Genomic DNA, 19614 nt, shown 5'->3' on the forward strand with positions numbered 1-19614 from the left:
CCCTACAAAGGATATGAACTCATCATTTTTTATGGCTGCATAGTATTCCATGGTGTATATGTGCCACATTTTCTTAATCCAGTCTATCATTGTTGGACCATCCATCCATCTTTCCATCTATCTATCTGTCCATTCATCTATTATGTCATTCATGTGTCCAATCTACCACCTTACTCATTTCATTAATGTGTATTGAGAACTGTGCTCCTGTGCAGAACCCTGGTTAAATGCTGTGGAGGATATGGCAGTAAGTTAGATATGATCCCCACCATCAAGGAACATCTCCTTTAATGGGAGAGATAAAACATATGTGCATTACCTTTAAATAATCAGTGAAAATTTATTTATAATCCATTTCACCTGGATTACAATGGAAACACATTATGAATATGTTAAAAAGTTGAGGAAGACACAGTCTCTTTCTGCTTTCAATAAGCTTACAGAGTGTGGCTGGATTAGTCAAACATGAAAATAATTATGATAAAAGGCACACTATGACACATGATGTGAAAAAGACACTAAGAAAGTGCCTTGGGAATGAAAGGGAAGGTAATATATTTATTTGGATGGGGTGAGGCAGAGGAGAAAGTAAAACTCATGAAGAAAGTGGATTTGAGTGGAGTCATGAAACATAAACTAGATTAGGGAAGATGGAGATAATGGAGAAGCAAAGAAATAGAAGGACACTAGGCCATGTTTAAGAAAGAATAAGGTATCCAGTTTAAATGAAGGATAGGATAATGTGTAGAGGGGAGTAATGGGAGAGTGGAAAGTTTGGAGTCAATGCGGAGCCATTGAAGGTTGTTGAGTGGGTGAGTAACATGGCAGGATCTGGGATCTGGGAAGATTAATGTGCAACAATTCCAGTAAGTAGAAGTCACTGCAAACATGTTCACCTGCTTCATACTTCTACTTCCACTTAGGAAGTCTCTGTCTTTCTAAACCTCATTTCACCCCACAGAGAATGAGGGTGTTCCCATTATGGAAGAAGTCTAAAAAGCAGATAAAATCTAATTCCCAATAATATGCTGGTGCCGTCTCAAGGGAATTATATTTTAAAACAGAATCATTGAGAAGGGACAATGTTGCAAATTATAATGGGTCTTAGATTTTAGTTAAAGATGATCATCAGAGCATCTATGGAAATCATAGGAAGGACAAGGTTTATTTTTAAACACTATGTAGAAAAGTCTTTTTCTGTTCGTCACAAGGTTAACTGATTATCCTACTATCCCATATCTACTGGGGTAATTGGTATGGCAATTTAAAGACATGCCAAAACCCCAACATGCCTTCAGAATAATCCAAAAACATTAAATGCTCAGTGGGGTTTTTCTATTAATGAACTGTATTGTGTTCAAATTTTTGGAAAATTGCCACCCTATATGTATACATCATGCTATAAATGACAATTTTCTATAACCAAGTTATTTATTAATTAGGAAGTTAAGTAATATTTATAAAGTCAATTTTCTTTTTCTTTTAAATTTCCTACCATTTTAATCAAAAAAAGAAATCATTTCATAATCACGTGGTAAGGATTTTCACCAACCTGCTTAAAAGCCAGAGTGCAGGCTGATTGATAGATAAATAAAAGTATGCAAAGTCCCAGCAAGTAACTGCCTTAGATGAACCAAAGGAAAAAAATTTAAGTATAAAGTGTAGTCTGATTCTTATAAACTTCAATACTGCAATATAAGACATTGTTTTCCCTATCAAATTCACAGATTTCGGTAAATTTTACTTTTAACTTAATTCTTGCCTCAGAATTAGTTATTTGACATCACTTGTAAAATACATAAAAACAATGTTATGCTTTGGCCTCGTCAGTAAGGATAAAACAAATTAATTTTAATTAAGCTTTGTATCATTCAAATGTATGCGATCTTGTGACCTGTGTAGTCATTTCCTTCATTATACTAAATCTTATTGCATTATACTATTAAATCTTCTACCTCATTTCAGATTATGCGTTAATTCAAAATAAAGTGGCATGCTTCAAGTAGGAAATCTAAGGTTCTGATTATTGCTACAGACTAACTTATAAATTTGGGACCTTCTAGTGCTTGCAAATAAAATGAAGCTGGCACCACATCACAATAAAATGTGTTAATCTAATATTCTGGAGTTAATTTTCTATAACAAAATTGCTTTTAGATAGATATGTCATCTCTCATCCTCAAAACAACCCTGTAAGTTGGGGATTATTACTTTATTTTATTAACACCATTACTATTTTATAGGTTTGAAAACTATGCTAATCGACCTCCCTGAAGTCACAGCAGCTAGTAAATGATGAATTCTAGGGTCTTATAATTCAGTATTTCACATTCTTTTCACTGTACTATAATTATTTCAAAAAATCTTTCTGCATTTTCCCATTTTCTGCTAGGTTAGTGGTTCTGCAGACTCCTACATATAAGTCTTCCAAAAGGGACTATTACTTTCAGTAGTCCCCAAACAGCCATATACTAATCAGTGCACTCTGCCTAGCTCTGGGGCCCTAAATAAATGCTCATAACCCCAATAAATGTTCTCTGAATAAGTGAATTCATCTGCATCTAGACTAAATATGCTTAGTCATAAAAACTCAATCATTTTCTAGGAAGGAGGAACATTTTGGAGTATAAATACACACATATATGCGTTTGTGTGTATGTGTGCGCACGCACGTGCATGCATGTGTGCACATACCAAATCACCTCTCTAAATAAATTACCACCAAACTCCTCCAGGGGTTAATCAGGACCAAATTTGTATGAAGTGTCAAACTATAATTTAAGGATCTCTGATGTTCATGAACCCCACAATTACTTTTAGTGACTAAACTGGAGGTGCTGACAGCCACATAAAATCTCGTTTTATCAACATCTCTGTAAAATACAGTGGAAACTGCACCTGCAACTTGAATTCCTTAATCTGTGTTGCTTCTCTCTCTCTCTCTCTCTCTCTCTCTCTCTCTCTCTCTGGACAATACAGCTCCATGTGTTGCTTTTTGAAAAGCTCTAATAAATGTCAATGATGTGATGGGCATAGATTATAGGCTTCTTTCTTCTCATAGAAAAATACTACTAACTACTGGCTGAAAACCAGCAGCATGTCATTAACCAGGATTGTTAAGCCACGGTACTGCTTGCCACTTCAGACATAGGTGTTTATGAGGAACGAGAAGCTGAGCCTCTGTGTGTTCTTGGAAATCCATTCAGTTCCGCAAAAGCTCACTCGTAAACAGCACCAAAAGCTCACTCGTAAATCAGAATCTGCATATACAATTGTATGGAAATGCAGTCGTATTAGCCAGGGTTATTTGAGTTGCCCATCTCTTCAGGTATGAGTCTCTGAAATTAACCTATTGACTCAAGTCCATTAAAGGGGGAGAGGCATGCATACTAGACCAAGAACACCGTGCCACTGTTTTTTAGAGATCAGGGTGGAGGGTTTCTCCCTACAAGATCAGCTCCCACTCAAGCAGCCCTTCCCAGAGACCAATCAGGAAGTGCAGCACCATAAAAAACTCACTATTCCTGTTCACCCAGAAATAATAACTGGAGGAAGATAAAACTTAGATCCAGGTTTCCCAGCTGAGAATTCAGCTTTCTCTTCAATACATAGGTGATTTTCAAAGGAAGTTGTGTCATACTCTAAAAAGGTGTTCTCGATTGTCACAATGACTGGGGGTGTTATTGGAATTTAATGAGCAGGAGTCAGGGATGCTAACCCCTGAACACTAAGAACTTTTCTGGGTCACCATGACTGTTGAATTAAAATGAAAAAAAAATCTGTTTCTAATTATCTTGAGCCTAGAATCTAACTCTAGTTTATATAAATATGTTTGTAATGTTTGCATATACATTTAGTTTTCCAGGAATACAACTACCACATAAATCCAGGGAAGATTGTGCTTGCTTTTATTCCCAACTATACCAAAAATTATTCATTTCAGAAGATTATGTCACAAATAGCAACAACTTTCATAGTATTTGAGTCACAAAAATAGCACACCTGTATTACTCTGCATTTTGTAGGGCTCACTCCACCATTAATCTAAGTGCACATGTGTATATGTGTACGTGCATGTGTGGGGACGGGGCATGCCAGGACAGCCAGTCACTTATGTAGATGCTTTGTGACCATTTTAAGAAGGCTCCAGTAGACCAAGTCCCAGGGGCCCACAGCTTTGAAAGAAAAGCAAGAGCTGCATCGACCACTGGTCCCTCTGCCAGGTGCCCTGGTGCAGCACAGACTGCTTACCCGAACACAGATGCGTGGATAGGAAGGTGCCGTGTTTCTCTAGCCCTTATTACACACTGTCACATATATTTTTTTCTTTTTTTTTTATTGTACTTTAAGTTTTAGGGTACATGTGCACAATGTGCAGGTTTGTTACATATATATCCATGTGCCATGTTGGTGTGCTGCACCCATTAACTCGTCATTTAGCGTTAGGTGTATCTCCTAATGCTATCCCTCCCCCCTCCCCCCACCCCACAACAGTCCCCGGAGTGTGATGTTCCCCTTCCTGTGTCCATGTGTTCTTATTGTTCAATTCCCACCTATGAGTGAGAACATGCAGTGTTTGGTTTTTTGTCCTTGCGATAGTTTACTGAGAATGATGATTTCCAGTTTCATCCATGTCCCTACAAAGGACATGAACTCATCATTTTTTATGGCTGCATAGTATTCCATGGTGTATACTGTCATATATATTTTTAAGTATCAACAATATCCAGTTGAATGTTGTCTGCTTCTCTGACAAGCATATTCATTATGTGCCAACATCTGTTTCCTTCTATATGACTTCTGATACAGCCGTGCCTGAGCATTTACATCATTTTATTTTACAGTGGTTTCCTTTTGTTTCTTCTTTATATTACAACTAGACTATTAGATTAATTTTTAAATTATATGTGTTGAGAATCTATAACCTACAAATTTCATTTCAGGATAAAGGGGTCATTACAAATATGTTTTAAAGGGTAGGCATTGACAGGGTTGAGAATCTCTGAACTACAGCAAGCTCAGGGGAGGCCCCTGGAGAGAGAGGCAGAAGAAGGAACTGGAACAAAAGAGAGGATAAGCTATGATGGAGACAGAGAAGGACTGTATATGGGCAGAAGGAGAAAGCCAAGGAAGAAAGAGTCAGGGCAACGCTGGGAGGGGAAGTCGTCTTCCCCAGCCTTCCATCTCTCCCCCTTCTCTCCCACTCTACAGCACTGCTCCTCTTGCTCCTTTATCACCCCCAGCCTGAGGGTGGCATGAGACACCCAGTGACAGCATACCCCTGGCAAGAACATCTACAAGCAAGTATCTTCAAGATCCTAAGCAAACTTCCCACTGGCTCTACCTCTAGACTGCAAGATGATAACCATCCAGAGAGAATCAGAAGTCAGTGGCCAGTTGCAAGAAACCAGAAGAAACCCCTACTGGAATATTACAGAGTAATTTCAAAAGATAATCATGAAGACTAAGTAGGAATAGTGACATGTCTTAGGCATGCCTGAAGTCATCAGCATAAAATGATGCAAAATACTTCATTTTGTCTCCCATGTTGCAACAATGTTTCTGAAAAATGCGTGATTTGGATTTAAAACTTGGTAAGGCGAGGACAGGATATTTTCAAAAAGCAAAAATAATTGCTGTCAGCCAGGTGTGGTGGCGAGCACCTGTAGCCCCAGCTACTTGGAAGGCTGAGACAGGAGGATCACTTGAGCACAGGAGTTCAAGACTGCAGTGAGTGATGATTGCACCATGCACTCCAGCCTGGGTAAGGGAGTAAAACACCATCTCTTTTTTAAAAATTCAAAAGATAATAATAATTGCTAGGATACTATGGTAGGATTTGTATCTTTTTTTCTTTAATGTTTTTCTACCACAATTTAATATTTTCAAAATAATCTGCTCATTTTGCTTTTCTTCTACCTCCCTTATCAAATCATTTCTTTATTACTGGACTTGCTAAAACTTCCAAATAAATTGAGTCCTTCTTCCATTTGATGGTTCTTTTCAATTTCCATACAAATAGATTCTTAAGAGCTTTACTGGGATGTTAGCAATTAGTATCAGTTGCATCAATATTTCAACCTCAAAATTGTTTCCCACAAATTTCTCTTAGAATGCTAACATCCATCAAACTCCTCTACCTAATATCAAAATAAGGCACTCAATTTTAATAAGAGGCAGCAGTAACGCTTTAACATAATAAAATCCTACAGAACACATACACCAGTTATATGCATCTCGGGGGAGGGAAAACCATAGCTGAGTTTAATTTTTAACATATGTATAGATGACAGTTAAATGTCTTAATCACATAAACAGGAATCATAGGAGAGTGTATTCGAGCTTGTGAAGGAGAGCTGACAATGGCTGACTCATAGTATCTGCTCTCCCTTAATCCAAGAAGAAGCTAATATGTAGTTCTACTTTACTGACCATAGAAGATTAGACACATCTAACCTGATTCTCCCTGATTTCTCCACATCCATGAAAACTGTTGACCATTCTCTCCTTTTTAATATCCTTTCTTCTTTTGATTTTCACAAAACTGTACTGTCCCAGTTTGCTTCAGGCTACTTCTTGTAGGCAAGAACAATTTCACTGTTCAGAAGGAGGAAACAGTGAAGGAACTACATCTCTAATTGGAATTCTGATCAGTAAGAAATTGGGTGGTAAAGTTGAACCTCTGACTGGTCATCATAACGACCTAGGAAGGGATTGCCAGGCAGAGTCAGATGTTTACCTCTGACTGAAGCAAATTAAATGTCACAGAATTCAGAGAAAAAGGAACTTGTTCCTTTGGTCACACACTCTAAAAACCGGTGAGGTTGACATTCCACAGATCCTTGCAGGGAATCTTCCACCTAGCTAGTCCACCACAGTTGGGTGCCTCTAGTACCCCCAGTTACTCCATGCATTCCCCAACCTCCCTCTTGTCTTTCAGACTGAAAATCACCTTCCTACACCTCCCACATGCATGAATCCTATCTTTCTTCAAAGTCCAACTCGAGGTCTTTTTCTATGAAATTTCCACTGCCCACCACAGCCTGGGTGATGGCTCCTCCTCTGAACTTCCTATCCGCATTTTTGTATTTGGCACCTAACATAGGGTAGGTTCACGTACTTCTCAGTTTTGCATGTGAGACAAAACTCCCAAATTGATCAGAAGCTCCTATAGCAGAAACTCTGCCCCTTCACTGTGTAGAATCCTCATACCCAAAATTAAGGGCCAATTGATGTCATAGCGATAACAATGGTGCTCACTGTCATTTCTCAACATCCCATTCTATGCCAGGTTAATCTGGAGGGAGATTTGGAACCTGGGGTCTGTATCTGTTCATTCCCCAGCCTCCCTTTCAGCCACAAGGTCAAACTTGGCGGAATTTGGTTTCTTAATCTTTAAGTGAGCCACAGATACAACATAGGTGTGGCTCACAGCTCAATGAGTAAGTCTTCATGAATGCTTTGAGTGCTTCTGATGAAAGATGCCACTTATTAATGCTGTTCCTCAGCGGATGTTGTCTTGCTCCTGGAATGTTTTGTGGAAAAACAAACAGACCAGCTAGGTTCTCCACCTATCTCACTGACCCTGCTAGAGTTCCCCTTGGACTTCACGCTCTTGACCCGCTATGTAAATAGGACCTAAACTCATTCCTACAGGTGGCTGGTTCCCCTTCCTCCTCTTCCTGCTCAAGACAGTTATCAGGCTCGAACAGAGAGAATCAATCCAAAAGGGAGAGTGGACCCATATTCCAGGGCCATTCGGTTAAACCCCATCAAAAAATCACATAAAGAAAGTTTCTAACTGTAAGGAACATTTTAACTGTGACTTATGGCCTAGAGTACCTTACCCTGCTAATGACACCAGATGCAGATGCTCCAGGACTCTCCAAGGGCCATCGTGCCTGGGGGCCCATGCACATTAGAACAGACTGGAACTTTTTAATCAAATTAAGAAAAGTAATGTAAAACCTGAAACTATAATTTGCCACTCTGAAAATTTTCTTGGATAAATTTGTGAACCACCTTGAGCTTCAGGTCTTTGTTCTTTAAAAAGGGAAGAGTCTAAGTGCTTGTGAAAAGGGTGGCCAAAAATGGGTTTTAAAACGCCTTCTTTTGGTAAGCATTTTCCTCCTATCTACAGCTATCCTGTTGGATTGGGGATCATAGAAGCAATTCATCAGAGATGAGGATGATTCCTCCGGATTTGTTTAACAGATTCTCAATTAAACTAATAATACAAGTTTTAAAACTTTCAGACTTTTAGAAAATGCAGATAGATGTTTTCACTTGAAGAGTGTGTTTTGAGCCCTAATTTGTTGTTTTCATTGTTGTGCGTTAGCCACTCTTTGAGGGTAATATATATTGTCCCAGTGTTGTATTCTTTGTCTTATTTTGACTCCCCATTCATGATGATGCAAGGCTACTATGTTGCCTGATGCTCTCTGGTTCCAGTGTTTAGGAGAGTTAACAGCTCATAAGCCAGGATTGGTGGCATGCACCAGTAATCCCAGCTACTCTGGAGGCTGAGGTGGGAGGATAACTTGAGCCCAGGAGTTTGAGGCTAGCCTGGACAGCATAGTGAGACCCTATATCTAAAAATAAATAAATAACCACATAGACCCTAAATAAATGTTAACAAACTGTCACTCATAAATTGTTTGAAAATGAGAGCATCTTTTGAGTTCATATTTAGTAAATATTCATATCTTGAAGAATATTAATTTTTATCATTCATGCAGCAAAAATTATTGAGTAACTTGATATCCTGGATATGGGATTGGGTACTATTGCTCCCTTCAAGGAACTCACAGTCTAGTGAGAAAGACAACCAGTAAGCAAACTTTGCACTACAAATGGCATAAACAATGAATGCAAAAAAAAAAAAAAACAAACAAACAAAAAAAAAAACTAAGTGCTTAAAAGACACATCACATAAAAGATTTGGGAAGACAATCTGTCCCAATGGGGGACAGAGAAAAGTCAGGGAAGACTTCCATAGTTCAATGACTCCTGAATTGAGTCTTTAAAATAAGTCATAGAAATAATAATAATAGTAATAATAGCCCAACTATGGACAAAGCATTTTCACATGTATCATCTCATTTGTCACGGTAACAATTCAGATAAGATCTCCATGTTACAGATGAGAAAACTAAGTCTTTGAAAAGGCAAGACACTTGACAAGGATCACATGGCGAGTACGTGGTTCTTCTAAATGAAATCAGTGAACTAGCCAGAGAAACATGAACAGGGGCACATCCAGATTTTCCCTAACTGATCACCAAGGCCAGTTGAATCGAGCTCTTATTACTAGACACATTCAAAAAAGAAAGAGGTCAAAGGAGAAAAGGGGAAATAAATGTATTTAGTGTTTCATCCCACCACTTGTGCCCACCTCACCTCGCCCCAAATATCCTACCAGGACCCCAGGACAAAATACTTTCATTCTGAACAATCTTTCCACGACAGATTCAGTGAGGTAGGTGAGATTTTATTTATTCAAAATAAACCACTCAAATCCAAACTATATTCAATATCTTAACCTAAACTTTTTCAGAATGATTTTCACCCTACTTTTTCCAAAGGCAAAATTATATATATATATAATATATATATTATATAAATATATATATATATTCTAAATATATATATATATTTAGAATTCCCCTGCAGTGGTGAAAGTAGGATTTGAATCTAGGTCTGCTTGAATTCAGAGTCTTATAATAATCAGTTACAGACTTCCACCCGCCCTCTGGCCTGCTGCCCAGCTCCTGTGCATTTCACACCCACTGACAATGCCTGAGGCATGTCTCTGTCCATCTGAAAATGCTTGCAGCCAGCCTCCTGGCCATGTGCACAAGGGGCTGAATTACAGGTCCCACCCACCAGATCTGATAATACCTGAAATTCCACCAAAGCCTGGAGAACTCAAAATGGAGTTTTGGGGACTGAAAGAGCAACAAAAAAACCTCACATTTCTCAGCAGTAGAAACTTAAGTAAAACTACCATGAATCTGCAAAGAATAAGCCTTAAGTGTGTATTTTTTTAATTTATTGAATCAAACTACTTGTCCTTAAGCACCTAGTCCAATGCTAGCTGCAAGAGGGGTGCTTGGCAAATATTAACTGATACATTGAAATTTTATTATAGTTTGACCACTGTTTCTTGGAAACTACCAAATGCATATCATCAGCTTCTTGAGTGTGATTCAGAAGATCTATAGTCTTGAATATTACTTGAGATAGAGTATTTGCTAGGATACCACATGAGTTGACTTGATTTAATACAGATCAAGAGTAAAATCATTTTAAAATTAAAACAATCCATTATAAAAGCACTTGTTATGTATAGACACACACACACATATCTTGCCAACCACCTTTTAGTTTGTATATATATCAGTCCAATACCTTTATTCTTTTCTCCTAGATTCTGTTTTCCAAAACTTCAGTCATCTGTGTATCTGCTTCTGGCCCTCTCCATGGAGTTCATAGCCCTTGATGTACACATCCCAGAATGATCCACAAACCCCATCTGAAAAATATTATATCGAGAGGTGGAAAAGAAAACTATAGAAAATAGATATTGTTGTATAAAACTTTTTAAATGCAAAACTAAATAATATATTGTTTACAAATGATACATACGTGGGAAAATACAAAGAAAATCGATGTAATGATAAATACAGAATTGAGGACAGTGGTTTCCTGGGGAGGTGTGTGGAATGGAAAAGAAATGAGATTGGGGTGAAAAATTGACATGGAAGGAACTAATTCTTATCAGTAATGTTCTAGTTTTTATGCTGAATATTGAATACATGACTGCTATTTTGCTAGTCTTTATATTGTCAATATTTGCTTGTATGTACAAAAAATTCATAATTTTTAAAACAAGCCACTAAGTTGTTCACTGCAAGAAAAATATCAATATTTACCCTTTACACGGAAGCTTACATGTCACCATCTTGAAATCATTTCTACCCAGATGGTCATCAGGTAAAATCTCCCCAAAAGAAGCCACTGTGGCTTTGAGCAGACAAAACCCAGTAAAGGCTCCTGGTTGTCCATTATCACAAAACGGCTACTTTGACGACTGCTAAAACCAATACTGAGCACTACCAAAACGTTGGCTGGTTATTCATTCTATCTCCAAAGCATTAAAGAGGAAACATAAAATTTTAGAGGCTACTATCAACAGACAAGCCAAATGATACCCTTGATTTTTGTTTTGTTTTATTTTGTTTACTAGACTCACTTAGCCATCTGTGGAAAATTTTTCCGGGAACACAGCCATTATTTTATTTGGTTTTTTGTTCTTTGGCTTTAATAAATTAATGAGGTGCTAACCAAATTCACACATGATAGACCACAACAAATTCACAAGGTCTGAGAATCTGGACCACCCTGCAGACGATTATAACCATCCAGGTGTGTCTCTTCTCCCCCTCCTATAATGTTTTGATGTGCCAAACGACCAAAATCTATCATGCATACAAATCTTAAAAGAAATGTCCTGTATGTCTTACAGACTAAGAGTGCCTCATTAGGGACATCAATAATTTTATCACCTGCACATAATAAGCATGTTAGCTTTGCAACAAGTTTCTAAGGGAGAATGATAGAAAGGGGGAAATATTAAATAAGTGAAAAATTGAGTTCTGAACAAGGATCTTACATAAGAGGAAAGGTGAATTTATTTTATTTATTCCATCCAGATCCAGAAAGCAGTGAACTTTCCTAGCCATCCATAGCGGGGGAAAAAAGCAGACTCTTTTTTGGCTAAGCCAAAGCAATCTGGCTCTAGTGGAGAGAAGGGTCCTCAAATCAGACCAAGCAATTTCTAATTGGTTCTACTGAACTCTCCCACCCTCATAAAGATTGTTTCTCTCACTACCCCACAGCCATCCAAAGGGACATACTTTTTTTTTTTTTTTTTTTTTTTTGAGACAGGGTCTCACTCTGTCACCCAGGCTGGAGTGTATTGGAGCAATTTTGGCTCACTGTAGCCTCTGCCTCCTGGGCTCAGGCGATCCTCCCACCTCAGCCTCCTGTGTAGCTGAGACTACTGGTATACACCACCACACCTGGCTAATTTTGCTTCTTTTTCGTAGAGACGAGATCTTACTATGCTGCCAGGCTGGTCTCAAACTCCTGGCTCAAGCTATCTGCCTGCCTTGGCCTCCCAAACTGCTGGGATTACAGGCCTAAGCCCCAATGCCCCATTGACTTTTTCTGGACATTTGAAAATAACTTTCCCACCAAACAAACATTCCTTCAATAATGCAGAGATCATTTGTTTTCTTATTGTTTATTTATTTTAATATATACCTACTAACATCAAGACATGATCTCTTTTGGGCCACAAAATGTGAGTTTTATTGATCAACTTGCATAGCAGAATTAATTATCCATCATAATCATTGTTAACATCAATAACTCATTTTTGAACACTGTGTGATTTTCGAAATAATATTATGAGGATGAAAAAATCTCTGGATTCAAAATTAAGTTTTCATCCAAATCACAACTACTCTTTTAAAAGGCATGATCACAAAGCAGACATCAGTCCAGTGAATCAGCCTCAAGGGATGTGTGAACACATGTTCGTGGGGACCCCGTATACAGAATGCAGTAAACATAAAGATAATATGTAGGTGTCGTGGGTGACCTTGAAGGAGGAAAATCCATTTCCTGTTTGATCCAAAGTAGCACAACCTGAGAGCAGATACTCAACCTCAAAACACAAGACTGAATCCTTGTCTTTGCCACATGAGGCAACATACTTGCCCACTGTGAGTCCCTTTCTCCATCTGAAAGTGAAGAGGTTTAAACCATAGGTTGTTGAGAATTAAATGAGATGGTTTATGTAGGGTTCTGGCAGAAAGTAGGTGTTCAAATGTGCTGATTATCCTCTGTGGGGTTTCTTTTGCTTACTCACCCAGGATTCCATCTGCAGACTCGTTTTCAAATTATGCTCAAACTCTGTCTCTCTATTGAAGGACAGGACTCCTTCAATTGCAAACAACAGATACTCAACACAGAGTAACTTAAGCAAAAAAAAAAAGAACATACAGCTGTAAAAGACTGAATACACAAACAGATCATATATAAAAGATGAACTCTGATTTACAACCTCTGCAGCAACCGTCCTAGAAAGCCAAACGACAACCTCTGCAGCAATCAGCCCAAAACATTCAACATTTGTTCAATAACTTCCAGCTTTCCTTCTTTCACCCTGCTTCCAACTTAGGACCAACAAGGAAAAAAAAAATATGTGTATATATATGTTCCCCTAGCCAACCTCAAAGGAGGCCCCACTTCTAGTTAGCCTGCCTCCAGTTTCCCCATGCCAGCAACTTCCAATCAGGAAGTCATTTTTCCATTGTAAAGCTTTCCCACTCCTCTGCCTGCCTGTGAGTCTCTGCCAAACACAAATGATGGTAGCTGACTCCTTTGCAAGCACTGAACAAATAGTCTTTGCTTGTTCTCATTTGAGTGGTCTTTATTCCCACAGCTTGAAATCGATGGAAGGATGAAGCTAGGGCTCCCCTGGATCCAGCAGTTCAAGTGAGGCCCCCAAAACTCTTTCTCTCCATTGCTTGCCTCTGAGTATCAGTGCTATTCTCCCCTTCTAGAGTCTGCTTTCTTCCAAGTAGGTGTGCAAAGTACCAGACTTACATCTTATAACTTAAGAACCAGATCAGAAAAAGAACTCTCCTCTGCCAGTTTCTCTCATTGGTAATATGCTCAACCACTGCTGTCACCACCAGCACCTGCCCCCTCCTCCAGCCTTAATTCTACCATCAACATATTAGAGAAGTGTACAGAGACCCTGCTCCTGGAGGGATAGGTCCTTCCCCAGCCTCAACACTACCCGCCTCACCCCTACAAACTGCCTCAGAGAAGTCTCTGGCCAACGTCACCAATGACCTCCACTTTTCCAAATCCAGTGGTCTATTTACGCTCCTCACATTATCCAAACTGACTGTCTACCTTACCCTAGGGAAAGCACCACAGCTAATCCCACAGCCAGTGATCTTATTTCTTATTCCACTAAGAAACTAAAAGCAATTAATACAAAATTGCCTCATTTTCTTATCAGCAACTTTATCAACCTGGCTTCAACTGTACTGTATACTGTGACACATCCCAATGACAAAAAATAAGCCATACTTAATCCTACCTAAGCCCAAACTCTCCACTTGATACTGATTCCATCCTCTCTTTACTATAACAGTTATTCCCTCTCTGCCCTACATCTTCAATTTTCCCCCTTCCTATGGGATCATTCCCAGCAGCATATATGCATACTGTAATACCTCCTTATTAAAAAGCAAAACAAAACAAAACAAAACCTCTCCTTTGTGTTCATTCCTCTTCCAATTACTGCTCCATTTCTCTGCTCCCCTTTGGAGCAAAACTCCTCAAAAGATAACTATGCTTCCTGCCTCCTCTTCTTCAACCCACTCTCTCAATCCACTCTAGGGAGGCTTTTAATTTCCACCTCTCCACCAAAATTGCTCTTATTGAAGCCAATGACTTCCACCTTGCCAAATCCAATCATTAATACAGTCCTCAATTCACTTGACCTCCAGCATCATTTTCACAGCTGATCCCTCCACCAGGCTGGAGTACAGAGGCATGGCACAATCTGCTCAGTGTAACTTCCAACTTCTGGGGGGATCCTCCCATCTCAGCCTCCCAAGTAGCTAGGATTCCAGCCATGTGCCACCATACTGAGCTAATTTTCTTTTTGCTTTTTTTTTAGAGATGGGGATCTTGCTGTATTACCCAGGCTGGTCTCCAACTCCTGGCTTCAAGCTATCCTCTCCCCTTGACCTCCCTCTTTGATTTCTTCACATGCCTTCAATAAAATCCATATTCTCCAGGCTATTTTGTTTGTTTTTCACTAAGACAGGGTCTCACACTGTCACCCAAGCTTGTTTGTTTTTCACCGAGACAGGGTCTCACACTGTCACCCAAGCTGGAGTACGGTGGTGCTGTCCAGCTCACTGCAGCTTCAATCTCCCGGGCAGAAGCAAACCTCACACCTCATCCTCCAGAGTAGCTGAGTAGCCGGGACTATAAGCATGCACCACTGTGCCCTGCTAATTTTTTGTTTGTTTTTTGTAGAGACAAATTCTCATTACATTGACCAGGCTGGTCTCTAACTCCTGGGCTCAAGCAAGCCTACCACCTTGACCTCCCAAAATGTTGAGATTGCAGGCTTGAGCCACCACACCCAACCTACTCTCCAGGTTTATTCTTAGCTCAGAATATTTTTCTCCTCTTCCTCATCTTTTAGTGCTGAATGATGCACCAGGACTTATTTTTTCGTTCATTTTAAATTTTATTTATTTATTAGAAACAGCATCTGGCTCTGTTACCCAAGCTGGAGTGTAGTGGCGCAATCACAGTTCACTGCAGCCTTGAACTCCCCGGGACTTCTTGTTTGGCCCTCCCTCCAGCTAACAGAGACTAACCCTATAGATGATCTCATCCAGTTCTAGGTCATGCCATTTACTCAGATGACATCTAACCTCTCCCCTGAGCTCTGAACTTATATATCCAACTTCCTACTTAACATTTCCTTTTGGATGTGTAACAGATATCTTAAATCTAATAGGACCCAAACTGACCTTCTGATTCTATTCACTTACTCTTACAGCAGGCTTCCTCCATTCAGCAAATGACCCAGTTTGGGTCACATACCAAATCCTGTGATCCACAGGGGAGAGCTCCCCCAATGAAAGAGGATGTTGTTACCAGAAGGGAGATGGGAAAGTCTGCAGGGCAAACCAAAAGCAAGAGTTGTCAAGCCCATTACTAACCCAGCTTCAACTATCCTTGCCCACTCAGAAGGCCACTTTTTCCTCCTGGCTCACTGAGAAAATTAAGACTATTTTACCTACACCTGCATCAGTTTTAATCTCCTTTCCTCCAACTCGAAGCCAACTCTCCACCTGAGCACTTGCTCTTGTTCCTTCATTTTTCTTCACTGGTACTGCTCTGTTGGTAATCTCCCTTTCCTGCATTTTCGTCTTTTCTCCCAGCTGATGCTCTCCTGCTAGCCCACAAACATGTCAAATCTGCACCATCCTAAAAAGTTTCAAACATCTAGCTCTTGTGTGTATTTACTCTCCTCTTCTCTGTCAGGCTTCTTTGAGGTACAATCCTTACTCTCTGCACTTGCTTCTCATTGTACCCGCAATGTCACAGCAAACTGGCTTCTGTACTCACTGCCCATCTGCTTCCAGGGACTTGAATCACGCAAAGCACTTCTCCACTCTCAACCCACCTTCTCTAATACCCACACCATTTTTGCATTACCACTTTCTCTTCTCTCCACCAAGTGTGGACCTTTGGTATCCAGCACATAAAGTCATTCAAAACGAACAGAATGATTGGATTCTCAAAATAATAGGCCAATCAGCCTAATAGGTCAGCCTTGGAATAGCTGAGAAGTATTGCTCCAGTGTCTTCATGGATTAGCTGAGAAAAATATCATATAAACTCTTAATTTGCATTAAATTTATAATAAATATGACCACTAGAAATAGTAAACTCAACATAACTGACAAACTAAAAATGTACATAGAGAATTTTTAACAGATTTTTTAAATTTTTTTTGCACACAAAACAATAAACATTTTCTAAAAATACATACAAACAAAAAGATGCATATCAAACATATTAGGAAGGTTGCACATGGGAAGACGGGGAATAGAAATGGGGGGTGGGAATTAAAGAAAATAAATAAGAGAGGAACTTTGTATGGATCAATGATAATAACTCAATCCTCTATGTCTTTGACAAAGAAGGAGAAGGAAGAGGAAGAAAAAGAAAGTGGGATAAAGGATCAGAAAGGGAGGAAAATAGAAAAAATTAGAGTAGGACTCCAGGGTAGACCTGTTTTGTTGTTGCTGGGTTGGTTGGTTGGTTGGTTTGTTGTATTTTTCATATGTTTCGCCATGTTGGCCAGGCTGGTCTCGAACTCCTAGCCTCAAGTGATCAACTCACCTCTGCCTCCCAGAGTGCTGGGACTACAGGCGAGAGCCACCACGTCCAGCCCCCACACTGCGTCTGGCCTCCGTGGTAGACCTCCCAGACGGGAAGGCCGGGCAGAGGTGCTCCCCACATCCCAGACGATGGGCGGCCGGGCAGAGACGCTCCTCACTTCCCAGACGGGGCGGCCGGGCAGAGGCGCTCCTCACATTCCAGACGGGGCGGCCGGGCAGAGGCGCTCCTCACTTCCCAGACGGGGTGGCCGGGCAGAGGCGCTCCTCACTTCCCAGACAATGGGCGGCCGGGCAGAGGCGCTCCTCACTTCCCAGACGGGGCGGCCGGGCAGAGGCGCTCCTCACTTCCCAGACGATGGGCGGCCGGGCAGAGACGTTCCTCACTTCTTCCCAGACGGGGCGGCTGGGCAGAGACGCTCCTCACTTCTTCCCAGACGGGGCGGCCGGGCAGATGCGCTCCTCACTTCCTAGACAGGGTGGCGGCCAGGCAGAGGCGCTCCTCAGATCCCAGACGATGGGCGGCCGGGCAGATGCGCTCCTCACTTCCCAGACGGGGCGGCCGGGCAGAGATGCTCCTCACCTCCCAGACGGGGCAGCCGGGCAGAAACGCTCACTTCTTCCCAGACGGGGCGGCCGGGCAGAGGTGCTTCTCACTTCCCAGACGGGGAGGCTGGGCAGAGGCGCTCCTCACTTCCCAGATGGGGTGGCCGGGCAGAGGCGCTCCTCACATCCCAGACGGGGCGGCCAGGCAGAGATGCCCCTCACTTCCTAGATGGGGTGGCGGCCGGGCAGAGGAGCTCCTCACATCCCAGACGATGGGCGGCCAGGCAGAGACGCTCCCCACCTCCCAGACGGGGCGGCGGCCGGGCAGAGGCTGCAATCCTAGCACCCTGGGAGGCCAAGGCAGGCGGCTGGGAGGCGGAGGCTGCAGCGAGCCGACACCACGCCACCGCACTCCAGCCCGGGCAACACCGAGCACCGAGTGAGCGAGACTCAGTCTGCAGTCCCAGCACCTCGGGAGGCCGAGGCAGGCAGACCACTCGAGGTCAGGAGCTGGAGACCAGCCCGGCCAACATGGCGAAACCCCGCCTCCACCAAAAGTACAAAAACCAGGCAGAGGTGGTGGCACGCGGCCGCAATCCCAGCCAGCCGGCAGGCCGAGGCAGGAGAATCACGGGAGCCGCAGCCGCCAGGCCGAGGCAGGAGAATCACGGGAGCCGGAGGTAGGGAGTCTGCAGCCAGCCGACTACACTCCAGCCTGGGCAACAGAGGGAAGAAAAGGAAGAAGGAAGGAAGGAAGGAAGGATGGAAGGAAGGAAGGAAGGAAGGAAGGAAGGAAGGAAGGAAGGGAGGGAGGGAGGGAGGGAGAATGTTTATTATATTTTTGAGACAGAGTGTCGCTCTTGTTGCCCAGGCTGGAGTGCAATCTTGGCTCACCGCAACCTCGGCCTCCCAAGTTCAAGTGATTCTCCTGCCTCAGCCTCCCGAGTAGCCGAGACTACAGGCATGCGCCACCATGCCTGACTAATTTTGTATCTTCTTAGTAGAGACAAGGTTTCTCCATGCTGGCCACGCTGGTCTCGAACTCCCAACCTCAGGTGATCCGCCCGCCTCAGGCTCCCAAAGTGCTCCAAAGTGCTGGAATTCTTCATTTCTTACTTACGAGTAGGTCTGTTCCGTCATGGCGCTGCCTCTCGTGGGCTCCGCTGCAGGCTGTGGCCGGGCCCGGCGGCGGCGGGCTCGCTCGGGCCGTAGCTGAAGGTGCGGCCGGAGTCCGGTGCTTGCTCGCTCGCTGGCTCACTGGCTGCACGGCGGGCCGGGAAGGCGGCTGGCGGGGAGAGGCCGGGCTCCGAGGCGGCCCCGCTCCCTGGGCCCCGGGGCGGGGCGGGCTCCGCTCTCGGCCTCCCTCACCCGCGGCGGCGGCGGCGGGGGCCTCAGTGCAGCTCCAAACCCAACATGGCGGCGGCGGCGGCGCGGAGAGCAAGAGAACAGATTTATTTTTAAGCTTGGTTGAATAATCACATTTTCTCAATAACTAAAAGCTGACATGGGGAAATATTCATCAAAAGAATATGAAACTAGCCACAACTAAAACTTCATATGGTAAACAGTTGACAGACAAGTCCTTCTTGACTAAATTTGGATCTGTAACATTTTAATTGGGCACATTGGGCTTCGTTGTCATAATAACCACAAAATGAAACAATATGACAATAACTATAAACTGGTAAATTGTCCTGTGAATTTCCCATGAAAAATAATGCTGGTAAAATCATAATAAAAATTGAAAATAATGGATAATTTTAACTGTCCAGAAGATAAAATTGATTAAGGCATTGAGGTAGCTTTACAGAATTAGCTCCACAAAGTATGTGGTCACGAAATGTTATCAAAATTGGTGTAATGCTGTTTAAAAGTTTACATTCACAAATACAGAAAAGGAACATCTATGAAGTCAAATTAGCGGGATAAAAACATATATTTGATTGAAACTGTGTAATTCACATAGCCTTCCCTTCCAGGTAGAGTTTCTTGATCTCTCAGACTGGCCTACTGCTTCGCTAACCTTTTTTTATTTTTAAAGCAATTACCACCT

The 19614-nt window shown here is 41.9% G+C and overlaps 1 protein-coding gene across 1 annotated transcript in view; it reads right to left on the reverse strand.

The window, feature by feature from the left end:
* Positions 1 to 19614, reverse strand: part of LOC129467455 (atherin-like) — a 254344-nt gene that overhangs the window by 233767 nt on the left and 963 nt on the right. The window contains exons 2-3 of the mRNA XM_055251996.2: positions 18682 to 19053; positions 10411 to 10534 (exon numbers count right to left, since the gene is read on the reverse strand). Of these exons, the coding sequence (XP_055107971.1) occupies positions 10448 to 10534; positions 18682 to 19053 (459 nt within the window). The 3' untranslated portion in view covers positions 10411 to 10447. The remainder of the gene's footprint in view (positions 1 to 10410; positions 10535 to 18681; positions 19054 to 19614) is intronic.

This window comes from Symphalangus syndactylus, chromosome 18, assembly GCF_028878055.3.
Source record: "Symphalangus syndactylus isolate Jambi chromosome 18, NHGRI_mSymSyn1-v2.1_pri, whole genome shotgun sequence".
Taxonomy (NCBI): Eukaryota; Metazoa; Chordata; class Mammalia; order Primates; family Hylobatidae; genus Symphalangus; species Symphalangus syndactylus.